Source organism: Phyllobates terribilis, unplaced genomic scaffold, assembly GCF_046119375.1.
Source record: "Phyllobates terribilis strain yellow unplaced genomic scaffold, ASM4611937v1 Scaffold_13__5_contigs__length_258822181, whole genome shotgun sequence".
Lineage (NCBI taxonomy): Eukaryota > Metazoa > Chordata > Amphibia > Anura > Dendrobatidae > Phyllobates > Phyllobates terribilis.
The window spans coordinates 243,840,379-243,856,693 of record NW_027362773.1 but is presented as its reverse complement, the minus strand read 5'-3'; the positions used below and the strand labels follow the sequence as shown (position 1 = coordinate 243,856,693).

General features: G+C 43.0%; 1 protein-coding gene across 6 annotated transcripts in view; it reads left to right on the top strand.

Moving 5' to 3' along the window:
• ADCY7 (adenylate cyclase 7) overlaps positions 1–16,315 on the top strand; it is a 228,466-nt gene that overhangs the window by 114,204 nt on the left and 97,947 nt on the right. For all 6 annotated transcript variants that reach the window (XM_073659363.1, XM_073659367.1, XM_073659366.1 and 3 more), the window contains exon 4: positions 10,895–11,056. In XM_073659363.1, the coding sequence (XP_073515464.1) occupies positions 10,895–11,056 (162 nt within the window). The remainder of the gene's footprint in view (positions 1–10,894; positions 11,057–16,315) is intronic.

The window sequence follows — 16,315 nt, the reverse complement described above, 5'->3', positions numbered from 1 at the left end:
CCCCACAATACTAATATCATAAGTGCCATTATACACAAGAGCTTTGTACATAATGTACAGTGTAAGTGAACAGGTAATACAATGATCACCAGTGACATTATGCACAGAAGCTCTGTATGAAGAGTCAGTGTACATGTAATACAGTGATCACCAGTGACATTATACACAGGAGCTCTGTATATAGTGAATAGGTAGTAGAGGGATCACCGGTGACATTATATACAGGAGCTCTGTATATATAGTTGAAACCAGAAGTTTACATACACTATATAAAAAGACATGTTTTTCTCAATATCTGACATGAAAGCAGAATAAACCTTACCCGTTTTAGGTCAGTTAGGATTGCCATAATTTTTAATATTTGCCAAATGCCAGAATAATGAGAGAGAGAGAATGTTTTAAGGCATTTTTATTATGTACTGCAAAGTCAAAAGTTTACATACACTAAGATTATTGTGCTTTTAAACAATTCTGGACTGCCCATATGAAGATGTCATGTGTTTGGTAGCTTCTGAGTTTTTTTGGCAACATCTGAATTAGAGACATACCTGTGGATGTATTTTAATGCACACCTGAAACACACTGCTTCTTTGTGTAGCATCATGGGAAAGTCTAAAGAAATCAACCAAGATATCAGGAAGAGAATTGTAGACTTGCACAAGTCTGGCTCATCCTTGGGTACAATTTCAAGATACCTGAAGGTGCCTCATTCATATGTACAATCAATTATATGCAAGTACAAGCAAGATGGGAATGTCCAGCTATCATACCATTCAGGAAGGAGATGGGTTCTGTGTCCCAGAGATGAACATGCTTTGGTCCAACATGTGCATATCAACCCAAGGACAAAAGCAAAAGACCTTGTGAAGATGATGGCGGAAGCTGGTAAAATTGTGTCAATAACCACAGTGAAACGAGTACTTTATCAACATGGGCTGAAAGGCCACTCTGCCATTACTCCAAAAGAAACATAAAAAAGCCAGATTAATGTTTGCAAATGCACACAGGAACAAAGAACTTAATTTTTTGACGACATGTCCTGTGGTCTGATGAAACTAAAATTGAACCTTTTGGGCATAATGACCATTGTTACATTTAGAGGAAAAAGGGAGAAGCTTGGAAGTCTAAGAACACCATCCCAACTGTGAAACACGGGGGTGGCAACATCATGTTGTGGGGTTGTTTTGCTGCAGGATGGACTGGTGCACTTCACAAAATAGATGGCATCATGAGAAAAGTAGATTATGTGGCAATACTAAAGCAACATCTCAAGACATCAGCCAAGAAGTTAAAGCTTGGGCGGAAATGGGTCTTCCTAATGGACAATGACCTGAAGCATTCTACCAAAATAGTAACAAAGTGACTTAAGGATAACAAAGTCAATGTTTTGGAGGGGCCATCACAAAGCCCTGATCTCAATCCTATTGAAAATTTATGGGCAAAGCTGAAAAGGCAGGTGCGAGCAAGGTGACCTACAAACCTGGATCAGTTATACCAGTTTTGTCAGGAGAAATGGGCCCAAATTCCGACCAACTATTGTGAGAAGCTTGTGGAAGAATATCTCAAATATTTGACCCAAGTCATTCAGTTTAAGGGCAATGGTACCAAATACTAAAGAAATATATGTAAATTTTTGACTTTGCAGTAAGTAATAAAAAAGCCTTAAAACATTCTCTCTCATTATTCAGGCATTTGGCAAATATTAAAAATTATGGTAATCCTAATTGACCTAAAACGGGAAAGGTTTATTCTGATTTCATGTCAGATATTGAGAAAAACATGCATATGTGTCTTTTTATATAGTGTATTTAAACTTCTGGTTTCAACTATAGTGTACAGGCAATACAGTGATCACTAGTGACATTATACACAGGAGCTCTGTATATAGTATACTGTGTATAGAGTCACTGTACAGGTAACACACTGACTCACCGGTGACGTCTCTAGTTGAAGTCCTTCATCTTCTTTTTTCTCCTTGATCCAGCGCAGACCGCCATCACTTCTTCCAGCCAGGACTCGTCTCTGCATTAAATAACACAGTTATGTAGAGCACCGCTTCCAGAGCACATTCCCCAACGTCTATATGCAGCTGAATACAGACGTGTATCCACCATTAATATATAATTAGTAGTGTTGAGCGAGTATGTTCTGTCCGAGTACGCTTGGGCCAAGCTCCGAGTATTTATAGCTGCTCGGTGATATGGTCGAATCGCTCCCTTGTGCATGATTTGCAACTGTTTGACAGCTTTATTACATGTGAGGAATGTGTAAGAAATAGACATTCCTCCCATGTAATAAAACTGTCAAACAGTCGCAAATCATGCACACGGGAGTGGAGTGATTCAAGTATATCACCGAGCCGCTATAAATACTCGGTGCTCGGCCCGAGTGTACTCGGCGAAAGGGTTAGCAGAACATACTCGCTCAACACTAATAATTAGTTATGCAACCCACCATTCCAAATATAAATTGTAATCCTCCACTGTGCCCCCACTACCGATAAATAGCCACTTTCCCCACCCAATAAATATATCAATTAATTAGCACCTGTTCTCTTTCACCCAATTCATTACCATTCACACTCCATCAACCTCAACGCCCACCCCCTACTCTGTACCTTCCGGTCCCCCGATTCATTATACAGGGTGGTCCAAAAGTAGGTGGACAGAAAGTGTAATAAGGTTATGAAGGGGGAGATTTATCAAACATGGTGTAAAGAGAAACGGGCTCAGTTGCCCTTAGCAACCAATCAGATTCCACTTTTCATTCCTCACAGACTCTTTGGAAAATGAAAGGTGGAATGTGATTGGTTGCTAAGGGCAACTGAGCCAGTTTCACAGATCTAGTTTTCACAGATAGATCTCCCCCAAATCTATTTTCTTTTCAGATAATTCAGATAACACATAATGGCAAATAATTTAAATACAGATCATAAGAAAATGGATTTTAACAGAGTATTGGAAATCTCAAAATGCTGAAACCGTTTGGTTGAAACATTTGGTACTCAAGCCCCAAAGAGACAAACCATTTACCGCATTCATGACAACTTCAATGCCACTGGCTCAATCCTTAATGCTCCAAAAACTGGTCGACCCAAAACAGTCTGTACAGAAGATAATAAACAACTTGTTGCTGAAACATTTGTTCTGAGTCCAAAAAAGTCCACCAGAAGAGCCTCTTTGGAATTAGGAATTTCACGAGCTTCTATCATGCGAATCCTGAAATGTATTGGGTGGAAAGCTTATCGTCCACGTCTAATTCATGGTTTATTGGAGGATGATCCAGACAGGCGGCTGCAATTTAGTGAGATTATGCTTAACGAAATTGAAGAAAATCCAGTAATTTTAGATAACATTATGTGGAGTGGTGACGCTTCTTTCAAATTATCCGGCCATATTAACAGACATTATTGTATTTACTGGTATAATGAGAACATGCATTTAACATTAGAGCAACAGCTAAATGAGCCTGGTGTCAATATTTGGGGTGGTATTTCAAGTTTTGGTGTTTTAGGACCAATATTTTTTGATGGAACAGTCACAGGAGATAAGTATCTTGAAATTCTAATGAATCAAGTTGTTCCCCAGTTACAGCAACAGCCTAATTCAAATGACCTTTATTTCCAACAAGATGGGGCCCCTCCACATTATTCAAGAGTAGTCCGTGAGTATCTTGATGAAACATTTCCTAATAAATGGATTGGCCGAAGAGGCCAACTTGATTGGCCGGCCCGTTCACCAGACTTGACCCCAATGGATTTTTTCTTTTGGGGAGTACTCAAGGACAAAGTTTATAGTCAAAAACCAAAAAGTGTCAGTGATTTCAAAAATTACATAAGAGATGCATTTCAAGAAATTAATACTCAAAGAGACTTGTGCAAAAAAGTTTGTCGAAGCGTAAGAGACAGACTTCAAAGCTGTGCAAATTGTAATGGAAAACAGTTTGAGCACCTGCGTTGATAACATTTAAGGGCTTTTGTATTATTGTTCAGAATAAAATTTAATTGTCAATGTTATGCTTGTGTTAGTAAATATAATTTTATATATAAATCAAAATAAATGTTATTATTTTCTGGCCACCTACTTTTGGACCACCCTGTATTTACATGCCCCTCCCCCTCCCCAATTCATTGTAATGTTCTCTCTCCCACCCTCATTCTCTATTCATCATTTACTCTCCCCCACCCCCAATTCATCATTTGTTGTCCCCCACCCTCACTTCATCATTTGTTCTCCTCAGCCCCACCCTCAATTCATCATTTGCTGTCCCCTACCCTCAATTAATCATTTGCTCTCCCCATGCCCATTCATCGTTTGCAGTCCCCCATCCTCTTCTCCCACCCACAATTCATTATTTGCTCTCCCTTTCCCACTGCCAATTCGTCATTTGCTCCCCCAACTCCCAATTCGTCATTTGTCCCCCCCCCCACTCCCAATTCATCATTTGCCCCCCCCCACTCCCAATTAATCATTTGCTCTCCCCCCCACTCTCAATTCATCATTTGCCCCCCCCACTATCAAATCATCATTTGCTCTCCCCCCCACTTCCAGTTCATCATTTGTTCTCCCCCCTACTCCCAATTCATCATCTGCTCTCCCACCACTCCCTATTTGTCATTTGCTCTCCCCACCACTCCCAATTCGTCTTTTGCACTCCCACCACTCCCAATTCGTCTTTTGCTCTCTCCCCACCCCCCCACTCCCAATTCAATATTTGCTGTTCCCCAAGACCATTTAATTCAAATTAAAAGAAAAAGTTTTCATACTTACCTCTCATACGATCCCCTGCAGCTCCACTTCTGGACTGGCATCCTGGCGTTCGATGCAGGCGCGTATGCGATGACGTCATTGTGTACACGCCTTCACCAGTGCATCACAGAACAGGCTGAGGGACTTTCTTGCTTTGTGAGCTCCAAGGCTCCCTGCGTGGAGGAGATGTACGCCACCGGTGGTCCCCGGCACAAGATACCCCGGGTCCCTGGTGAGCAGTAGCACAAGAGGTGGGGGCTCGCACTGGGTCCGGGCCCCGCCTTTTTACTTCTGTTCATTGGGCCCCATACAGCAGTAAGGGCAGTAATGCTCTGATGGCGTCCCTGCATATACACATCAGTTTTAAAAGCTGATCCGTGTCTCCGGTCCATGAAACTCAGAGCATGTCCTGTTCACATGAGTTTTGCGGATCAAACTCAATCATTGAAGTCAATGGGGATCCATGAGATAGGGATGAAATTAGGAAGGCAGACCTTGTACTTGTTTTTCCTTCCTAGTTTCATCCTTTTTTAACTGATAAATTGTAAAGAGTCCATGGATACGTCAGACAGTCTGCCTGCTTCAGTGAGGGGGAAAAAAGGATACAACTAGGATGACACATTAGAAAAAAATCGGTCGGTTTCTCTCAGATGTCTTATAACAAGACCCACTTTGGCAAAATCCTATCGAACGGTTTAGCTTCTTGTGCTTTATAACCATATTTGCTAGCTCTCACTGTTTGGAGGGCTATATGGGGGGCTATTATACTGTTTGAAGGGTTATGTGGGGGCTATTATGCTGTATGCAAGCTGTTATACAGTGTGGAGGTTTGTGTGGAGTCCACCATACTGTTCGGGGCCATTATGCTGTTTTGAGGGCTTGTGGGGGCCATCATACTGTGTGGAGAGCTGTTTGGGGGCCATTATACTGTTTGGAGGGATATTGGGGGCCACCATACTGTGCGGAGTGCAGTGCTGTTTGGAGGCCATTATGTTGTTAAGGCTAGTAGGGGCCATCATACTGTGTGGAAGGCTGTGTAGGGGCTATCCTAATGTGTGGAGGGCAGTGTTGATGTCATAGTTGGGGCAACATACTGTGCTTGCTGGGGGTGGGAGTGGGAGAGGTAGAGTAGGGTCATCATACTGTATATGTGGAGGAATTCACCATGGGGGTATCATACTGTGTTTGGGGGGAACTTTTGTTGACATCATGCCTTATGGGGGCAATGAAATGGGAATCTAGGGGCTTCAATAGGAGGAACATTACTTGCAAGGGCTTCAAAGTTGTGAGATATACTCTTCTGTGACCCCGCCGAATATTAATTTTTGAAGGGAGCATGATTAGAACTTCTACTATGGGGCCCCATGATTTCTATGTATGCCTCTGGGTGCCACCAAATACTTCTAAGACCTCCAGGAATATAGCGCATCAAGACGGGTTTCCCATGGAGGAGATGTTGGAAGAGATGTGACTTGGAAAAAGAAGATGAGGCTAACTTTGAACACTGGCCTTCGCGATGTGTATGTGGTGTATAACCATGGAGGGTCTATAACTTGTTGCCATAGATTGTGCAGCTTCACTTCATCGTGATCCAGCAATCTTACATTTGTGGTTTAGAAAGCGGATGTCGCAGTGTCTGATAGTGTACGGCCTCGCTTCCCTTCTGTGCAAATCCGTTGCAGAAGTGGGAACAAGCTTAAAAATACCCAAACTTCTGCTTACTGGTGTGACTCCCATGTCAGCCTGGACCAATTCCAACACCCAGTCTACAAAAAAATCCAAATGTACCATTGGCCTCACGTATGTGCAGCGTAGATGCTTTACAAATAACTGATTTATAGTAAAGGGGAAATAAATCGGCCACATTTTGATCAGGGGAACAGGACGGTTTCTTTCTAAATGGATTTTTGGCTGACCAGCTCAGGCCTTTGTTCAATTTCAGACAGACTCCGCACTGGATTGTATTTCTTGCCAAAAAGTCTTGTTCCCCACAGACTCAATAAATATTTAATAGGTATCAGAGTAACAAGCTGCTGGCATCATTCCTTGTCCTGGGGAACTTGGGGAATAATCAGAGGGCACTTGTTCACATTGGAATAAAATGGACGTATTCCAAATCCACAAAGTCTTTAACAATATGATTAGAAGTCTCATTTATAGAGCAAATCGCTTATTGGAAAACGACCAACACCTAGTCATCCATCTTTAGGGACATTTTTTTTCTGTCGCTTAAATACATGTATTTATGCTCAAACTTATTTCTGTAATCACTTTTCATTAAAGATGTTGCACCCTTTGCCATCTATAGCATCTGTGTTATTCTGTCTATTGCTGGCTGCAGAATGAGTTAACTGAGAATCAATCAGCTTGACGGTCTGTCAGGGAGTTTAAGACTCTCTTTTATCTGTCTTTTTTTCTGAGCTCCTCTCACCTGATTTATGACCACAGACCATATCAAAGCTGAGTGTGTAGAGACCCAATCGGCCGAACATTTTTAATGAATCCCAATAGCAAATATGATTTTTATCACCAAATATATGCATTTAAAAAAAAGAAAAGCCTTAAGGGGTTTTCTCATTAATAACATTTCTTGGCAAAGAGGTGAGAAATGAATGATCACATAGGGTCTGACCCCATGGATTCCCATTCATCACGAGAGTGGAGGCCCTCAAGTCCAAGTTATAGATGACTCATGTGCGACCACCACTCTATTCATGGAATTAACAAACCTGACTAAAAGCTGTACAGTACTACTTGCCTGCCTCAGTCAGTCCCATAGATGTGAATGGAGCAGATGTCGCACATGCACACTGCTGCTTTATTTATAAAGGGGCTTTTGAGTATAGAGGCGCAGGGACATTGGAACTGGTCACATTCACCTACCTTCAGAGCAGAAATAGAAATGCATATGTGCAATGTGTTGTGGTTGGCATTGAGCATGCCAGGAATAAATCTCTTGTGATTATGCCCACATATAATCTGCAATCCGTGCAACATGCAAAGCAACAATACAATGCCATATTATATATATCACCAAATCTAAAGAATTATTTTCCCATCTTGTGTCTGGATTTAAGCTGCTTGGGAGCACAAAACGCTCCACTATGAGGGCTTTTGGTGTCCATCAGGTTTTCCTTGCAAAATAAAATTTTCTGCAATTGCAAAATGGCATATCGTGGAATGAAACATAAGTGATTATTTATAGTTTGGCGACATATATTTTTATCTTTAATTCAGCACTTTAGTACAAAAGAGGTAACCAACCTTGTATTTTTTTAAGTTTTAGGAGAAATAGGTAAAAATGACCCTTTTTTTCTGTTTGGATGAAAAAAATCCAAAAACCACTTGCAATAATATAAAACAGATTTTTATTCAAAAGATTTTTTTAAAAACACAAATAGCAATTCTACAAATAGGTGAAAAAGGGGATTCTAGAAGTTGTGGAAAACGTGGTCTAAGATGTGATCCTGTAGTAGTCTATTTATAGTATGCAGGATCACAAAAAAGGGGAAAGAAAAATGCCATAAGGATAAATGATACCCATTTCTCACACTTATTGAGGGATGGGAAATTATTTTTCTTTAGCAGAAAAGAAAAACTTCACACCAAAGTAATACCCCATGTACATAAGGGGGAGAAATCATTAAAGGTCATTATCGATCCGGACTTACCTATTTATAATCCTGCTATGCCCAGACCATCGCCACAGGTAACACCCCGACGCGCGTTTCACAATTTGATGGACTTTCTCAAGGGGAGTGTGTGTACAGTCAGAAGTCATCCTCTTTATACCCATCCTAATCATCCATACGCCAATGAATGCAGCGCATGTTCGCACCGCGCCAGTGCCCCGGAAGTGCAGGGATTCGGCACTCCGTTCCGGCAAGAGCGTTTCTGGGTGACCAAGTGTGTGGACTGTGCACACCTGGATAGCTCCCTGACAACCAGACAATAGGGATGGGACTTCAAAAGTATGGCGCCGGCAGACGCATGCGCACTGAATCCCTGCACTTCCGGGGCACTGGCGCGGTGCGAACATGCGCTGCATTCATTGGCGTATGGATGATTAGGATGGGTATAAAGAGGATGACTTCTGACTGTACACACACTTCCCTTGAGAAAGCCTATCAGAGTGCGAAACGCGCGTCGGGGTGTATGCTGTGGTGGTGGTCTGGGCATAGCAGGATTATAAATGGGTAAGTCCTGATCGATAATGATCTTTAATGATTTCTCCCCCTTATGTACATGGGGTATTACTTTGGTGTGATGTTTCCCTTTTCTGCTAAAGAATTTTTTTTTCCCATCCCTCAATAAGTGTGAGAAATGGGTATCATTTATCCTTATGGCATTTTTCTTTCCCCTTTTTTGTGATCCTGCATACTATAAATAGACTACTACAGGATCACATCTTAGACCACGTTTTCCACAACTTCTAGAATCCCCTTTTTCATCTATTTGTAGAATTGCTATTTGTGTTTTTAAAAAAATCTTTTGAATAAAAATCTGTTTTATATTATTGCAAGTGGTTTTTGGATTTTTTTCATCCAAGTATAGGTTGCCTACATGTAGATCCACTGCATTGTTTTGTCTATTTTCAAATAATGGGGAGATATGAACCTTCAAAAAATCTCCAGCCATGATGATTTATTTATGCTTTTGGAATATTTTTCTTCATCCTTTTTTTCTGTTTGTAGCTTAATGTAATTTGCTTAACCAACTATGTATTCTGCAATATGGACACATTGTTATATTTGGTTTCATGACATCCAAGTCAATGTTGTAGAGGATGCTTCCTGTTAGGCTATGTGCACATGTTGAGTATTTGTAGCAGATTTTTCTGTAGAAAAAGCAAGTGTTTCAGAAAAAAAACGCATGCTTTTTTGACACGCTTTTGCATGTGTGTGTGTATTGCTTTTTTTTTTACATGTTGTTTTTCCCTATTCATTTGAATAGGTGAAAACCACTGCAAAAAATGATGAAAGCATTGACATGCTGCAGATATGAAAAAATGCTTTGGTTCAAATCTGCAAGGAAAAAATAAGCAGCACGTGCATGAGACTTCAGAAATGTTTCACTTTGCTAGTGTTGTAAAATGCTGTGTCCTCCCCAGGAAATAAATGAGGCGAAAATGCAGCATGTGAATGAGCTCTTAGTGGATTGATTAGGGGTTAGAATTTTCTTGTCTTTTTTTATTATTATTATTATTTTATTTTTTTCCAGCTCCACCACCTTCAGAGGGGTTTGTCCACCACCTGGACAATCCCTTTTTAAATACAATAGTCCCCAGTTTAAAAATAAGTAAGTAAATAATAAATATATATATATTACACATACATACGCATGCACGTACACGCAAACATAAATACATACATGCACACACACACAAACAAACTTGCTTCTGGCACCATTCCAGCAATCACATAACACAGACTGCAGCGCTCATGTGGCATAACAATCAGCGGCTGTTAATGTATTGCTTTGCTCACACGAGCCTAAGAAATAAGAAGTACAAAACTTGCACGTCCAAAGGAAGTGTGGGAGCTGCAGCCCATTAGTAGTTGCTGTTTGACTGCAGTGCTTCCATGGCATAACAATGTCATGCCAGCATTGGGAGACCTGTCATTGACATCGATTGGATGGCACCAGTGCAGGAGGTGAATATAAGTTTTTTTTTTTTTTTATCATTATTATTTGAAAATGGGGATTATAGTATTTAAGAAGGGATGGTCTTATTCGTGGACAGCCCTTTAAGCCTGGATAGGAGATCAGCAGTAGAGAGACAGTCTCCCCCCACCTCCTGTAATCCATCTGTGTCTCTGCTGAGTGACGAATCCCACTTGACAGCAGGCAGTGGGCAGCACATTACACAAGAGACACCTAATGGTCAGCATTTTGGAGGTGTTTTTAGTTTTTTTGTGGGGGAAGATGATATAAATTAGTAATAAATATGCAAATCAATTAATGAGATTACGTTGTGTAAAAGTACAGTAATGTTTTATGAATTTGTCCTTATGTGTGTGTACAGTAAAATAAGATGGTGAGCCCCATTTGAAATAGAGATTGATGTAAATGGTGATGATCTCTGCGAGTGCAGAACATGCTGCTGTTGTATAAATCTATATATCTCATTACTTTGTCGTCTTCAGGTGCCCTTCTTCCTGTTTATAACGTTCTCTGTGTACACGATGCTGCCCCTGGGGATGCGAGCCTGCCTGATCATCAGCATCATCTCTGGAATGTCCCACATCGTTGTTATTAGTATCAGAGTCATGATGTCCTCAAACACCCGTGACACCATTGCATTCGAGGTAATTTCATTGACCATGACCAGAAAGACAACGGTGATAAATTCCTGACATCCAAGGTTTGACGTCTCCTAATTCTAAACCATGTAACATATTCCTTTTTTACTTATATGTTTTTTTTTAGCTTCCACAAAATCTGACCTCACCAACCAGATGCTACTAATGCTAGGAATAAAAAGTAAAGCTACACAGCAATATTTAAAAAGCACAAAATATACAAAGAGAAACCTATAAATAAGGGTCCAAAGTTCCCAAAAATGCATAGAAATAACATTTACTTATTATATATACTGTATATAATGGTAAAAACCGCTACTCACACACTAAAAGAATATTGTGGGTGCAAAAAGATCTAAAAAATTTTTTAATATTTATTGTACCCCAAACAATTTCCACGTGAAAGTCTTTTCACAGTATGTAGATGAGATTTGGTAAGAGCTCGTCCACTTCGCTGCTCTCGATGAAGTGGTGAGTGATGCTGGACAACCCCTTCAACCCTTATCTGTTGCCAAGAAATACAAGTCTCTGGAAATCCAGCAGCGTTAGGATTTTGCCAATTTGTTTTAGTGTGGCCACGGCAGCTTGCAAGTCACAGCTTCATTTACTTTGATATTATGGTAAAACTGCAATTTTTGGCAAAATAAAATGGCAGACTGCTAAAATCTCCGTGTTGTTCTAGGCTAATAGATGATGGCTGGTGAATGATGGTGTATGGATGATGACGATGGCCTAATTAATAATGCCCGGTGTGCGGAAAGAAGCCCATCACTTATAAAGAATGAAAAAGTGATGGAACTACTAACAGACTGACAGAATGGATGTGGTGGCACTGGGGGCATTTCCATGGTCTAGTTCAAAGTGTGAATAAAATCCTTAAAGATGAAAGTTTATTAATGATGCCATAAAAATATAGTAGTAATAAAAACATGCAGAATAAGAAAATAGAATTAGACTTACCGGTAATTCGGTTTCTAATAACCCACCACGACAGCACCAAAGGAGGAGGATGTCACTCCACCCTAATAGGGACAGGAAACACAAAGAGGTTAAATAGCCCCTCCCTCATCCTCCCTCCAGTGTTTTTATAAAGGACCACACAAGTATGGATGCTTCAAATTATATTTATTCAAATTAAATGATTGGCTAACCAAGCCTGGGAGGGAATTACCAGTTCTGTCGTGGTGGGTTATTAGAAACCGAATTACCGGTAAGTCTAATTCTATTTTCTCCAATAACCTCCCACGACAGCACCAAAGGAGGAGTACCAAAGACTCATGTTTAGGGAGGGACAATGGCCTGAAGCACTTTTCGCCCAAAGGCCAAGTCTTTAATGGACATTAAATTAAGTTTGTAATGCTTGGTGAAGGTATGGACCGAGGACCATGTAGCTGCTCTACATATCTGCTCGAGGGAAGCGCTAGCCTTTTCTGCCCAGGAGACGGACATGGCTCTAGTAGAGTGTGCTTTCAGTTTCTCTGTTGGTGAGAGATTTTGGATCTGATATGATTCCACAATTGCTTTCTTGATCCAAGTGGCGATGGTAACCTTTGAGACCTTCTTCCCTCTGTTCTGACCAAATGGTTGAATAAAGAGGTTCTGATCCTTCCTCCAGGCCTCTGTCTTTTGCAGGTAGTGAAGAACAACCCGTCTTACGTCCAAAGTATGGTATTCTTCTTCCCTTTTATTTTTTGGGTCTTGACAGAAGGAAGGAAGAATTATCTCCTGAGACCTATGAAAGTCTGAGACTACCTTTGGCAAGAAAGATGGGTCCAGTTGTAGAATAATCCTATCATCCAGGATTCTCAGATATGGGTCATTCACTGAGAAGGCTTGGATTTCTCCCACTCTCCTGGCAGTGGTAATCGCTACTAGAAATGTTGTTTTCCAGGCTAATTTATCCAGCTCTATTGAGGCCAAAGGTTCAAACGGTGGTAGTGTCAGACCTTTTAAGGACGATATTAAGATCCCAGGAGGGAACGTGGTTAATTATTCTGGGACACTGACGAGTAGCTGCTGTCATGAACCTTTTTACCCATCGATGTTCGGCAAGGCTCTGGTCGAAATAAATACTCAGCGCCGCGATCTGAACCTTGAGGGTGCTGGGTCTAAGGCCCTTCTCCAGCCCTTCTTGTAGAAAATCCAAGATCTGGGTCATGTCAGGATGCCGAAGATCTGGTATATTTGGTTTATACCATGTTAGGAAGGTCTTCCATATCTTGCTGTATATGGAGTTTGTGATTTGTTTCCTACTTTTTTTTAGGGTATGAATTACTCAGTCTGAGAGTCCTTTGGCCTTCAGGATTGTGAACTCAGAAGCCATGCCTCTAGATGGAGGTTCTCTGGATCTGGATGGAGTATTGGACCCTGATGGAGAAGGTTTTTTATTGCTGGCAGAATGAGGGGTCCCTCTATGCTTAAACTGTTTAGTGCACAGAACCAGCTCCTTTTGGGCCAAAGTGGGGCTATCAAAATTATCTTGACCTCCTCGGTCCTTACTTTCTGTAAGGTCTTGGCTAGCAATGGAATTGGGGGAAAACCGTAAGCCAGATGGAATCGCCACGGGTGAGCGAATGCATCTATCCCCAGGCAAACGTCGTCTGGATCTAGAGAGAAGTATTTTTCTGCCTTGGTGTTCTCGCGTCTTGCAAAGAGGTCCACCTCCGGACGACCCCATTGTCTGGTCAGCATGTGGAAGATGTCTGAGTCCAGCTCCCATTCCCCCGGATATTCCTTCTGCTCAGAAAATCGGCCTGGTTGTTGTCTGAGCCTTTTATGTGCAGACCTGATAAGGAACGAAGATGTCCTTCTGCCCAGAAGAATATTCTTGCCGAGATACTTTTTAGATTCTCGTACCTTGTACTCCCTTGATGGGACAGGTGAGCTATGGTAGTCATGTTGTCTGAATAGACTTTTACTTGTTTGCCCGTAATGATTGGAGCCGACATTTTGAGTGCCTCCTCCACTGCCTTTGTGACGCCTCTACTCAGAAAGCCCGTGTTTTACCCTGGGTGTTGGGGGACTCTGTGTCGGGCCCCGTGTTGGAGAGATGGGATGCAGCCGTGGCCCGGGCCCGACCCGTGCTCAGGGCCGTCACATTAGAAAGAAATGGTGTGGGCTATTCCGGGTTGAGTGGCTGGTTAACGACTACGCCACCTGTGGTGTCTGGTGAAGGGCCACCAGCGCCGCTAGCAGTCCGCTGAGGCCCGGTGTCATGGCGGCTAAAGTTCTCGCTGCTCCCCACAGGCGGAGCAGGGCCTCAGGGCAGGCAAGACGGGAGAAAGAGGGGGTTAGCAGTAGCGCGGGAGTACGGGCACCGCGTCGCGTGGTATGGCGCGTAATGAACAGTCCGGAGGCCATAGGGGTGAACTTCCAAGGCTTTACTCACTCAGATGTGTTAGCGGGAAGGCGACTCCCTGCTCCTCGCGGAGTCCTGCGGCCACCAGGGACGGGGGTCCGACTACCTCCGAGGAAGTCCAGTGTTTGGTAGCGACCCTGCACCAGAGTGTTCCCGCACTACAGACTTCACCCTTTCCCGTCTGTGCGTGTGTAGATAGGCCGGGTCTCCCTCTGAGCTCCTCTCAGGTGTAGGGGTCGGGTGGCAATTCCTCTCCATCCTTCGCCCGGTGGGATCCTCAGGGCCTAACCGGGTTTTCCCGTCCTGGACGTAGAGTACGAGGTCGGGTGTCGGGGGCCGGTACCCCTCTTGCAGCCGGAATCCCTCTGAATAGATCAGGTAGGCGAGGACAGGTGGCGTGCTCCGCTCCGTCTGCATCCTCCCCGGGACCCATTTTCTAGGGAGCCACACTCTAAAGCTCCCAGGCCTTCTTGATCCTGGTCCTCGGCCGGGTTGAGACATTCCCTGTCTGCAACAAACCTCTCGTCCCATGGCCAGGGTACGAGGGCTGTGTCCCTTGCCGGTGCAGGCCCACACAGGATCTGCGCTCCCGGAGGGAAGTCACATTACACACAGTATTTTGACAGCACAGTGGCAGCCGACAGACTTGCAAAGGCAAGACAAGCACTAGCCAAAAGGACCAGCAGAAGAACCGAAGGACCCAGATCAAAGATGGCATTCTATTAAATATGAAATTTGAAGTGTAACTAACTAGTGTTCCTCCACCCACACCCACTAACTGGTTCCTACCATTTTGTGTTCCCCAGTCTCCCTGTAACCAGGGGAGCAGCACCTAGTGCAAACTAGCTCCCTCTGGTGGAAATGTGGTGTTGGATGCAAAAGACTAGGTCACTACCATCACACCGGCCTTACCTCAGAGGAGGAACACCACACTCCATTGGAGAAGTGCAGCATTCCTGTGGCGGTCGAACCCTCAGGGGCGCCACACCTTTAACTCGCGGAAGTTGGAGGATCTCCTGCTGGTCTCTTCTGTCCAGACCCCATGGAAGGGGGTTTGAGCCACGACGGCTCCCCATCCCGTCTTGCTGGCGTCTACCGTGACTGTTATCAGAGGGAACTGAGACCATGGAGCCCCTGTTCCTAGGTTTTTTGGGCTGAACCACCATGATAGGGATGTCTTCACATAATGAGGGATCATGATCTTCCTGTTTAGGGAGTCTGGGGATCCGTCCCACTGTGCAAGAATATGGGTTTGCAACACCCTGGTGTGAGCCTGAGCCCAGGCTACGGATTGGATGCAGGCTGTCATGGAGCCGAGGGTTGACATGGCAGACCTTAGGGGCACTTTGTTCAGGGCCTTCAGATTCGATATCTTGGATCTTAAAAGTATCTGTTTGTCTTTCGGTAGGAAGGTGGTTTGTCTGGCGGAGTCTAGTAGAACACCCAGAAATGTTTTTTCTGTGGCAGGGACCAGGTCTGACTTTTGATGATTTATCAACCACCCTAGGGAGGTCAGGATTTGGATTGTTCTCTTGCAGATCTTCCTGGAGTGATTCCACCGAGGGACCTACTAGTAAGAAGTCGTCGAGGTAGGGAATGATGCAGATTTTTTCTTTTCTGATTGAACCCACTACCTCTGACATAATTTTGGTGAATATTCTTGGTGCTGAGGATATCCCGAACGGCAATACATTGAATTGAAAATGCAACGTTTGATCCTCTTGAACCACCGCAAACCTTAGAAATTTCCAGTATGTTGGATGTATAGGGACGTGATAGTATGCGTCCTGTAAGTCGATGGTTGCCATCACATATCCTTATCCTATCAAGGGAACTGCTGATCGGATGGACTCCATTTTGAATCTTCGGTAGATGATGTATTGGTTTAAGGGTTTCAGATTTATTAT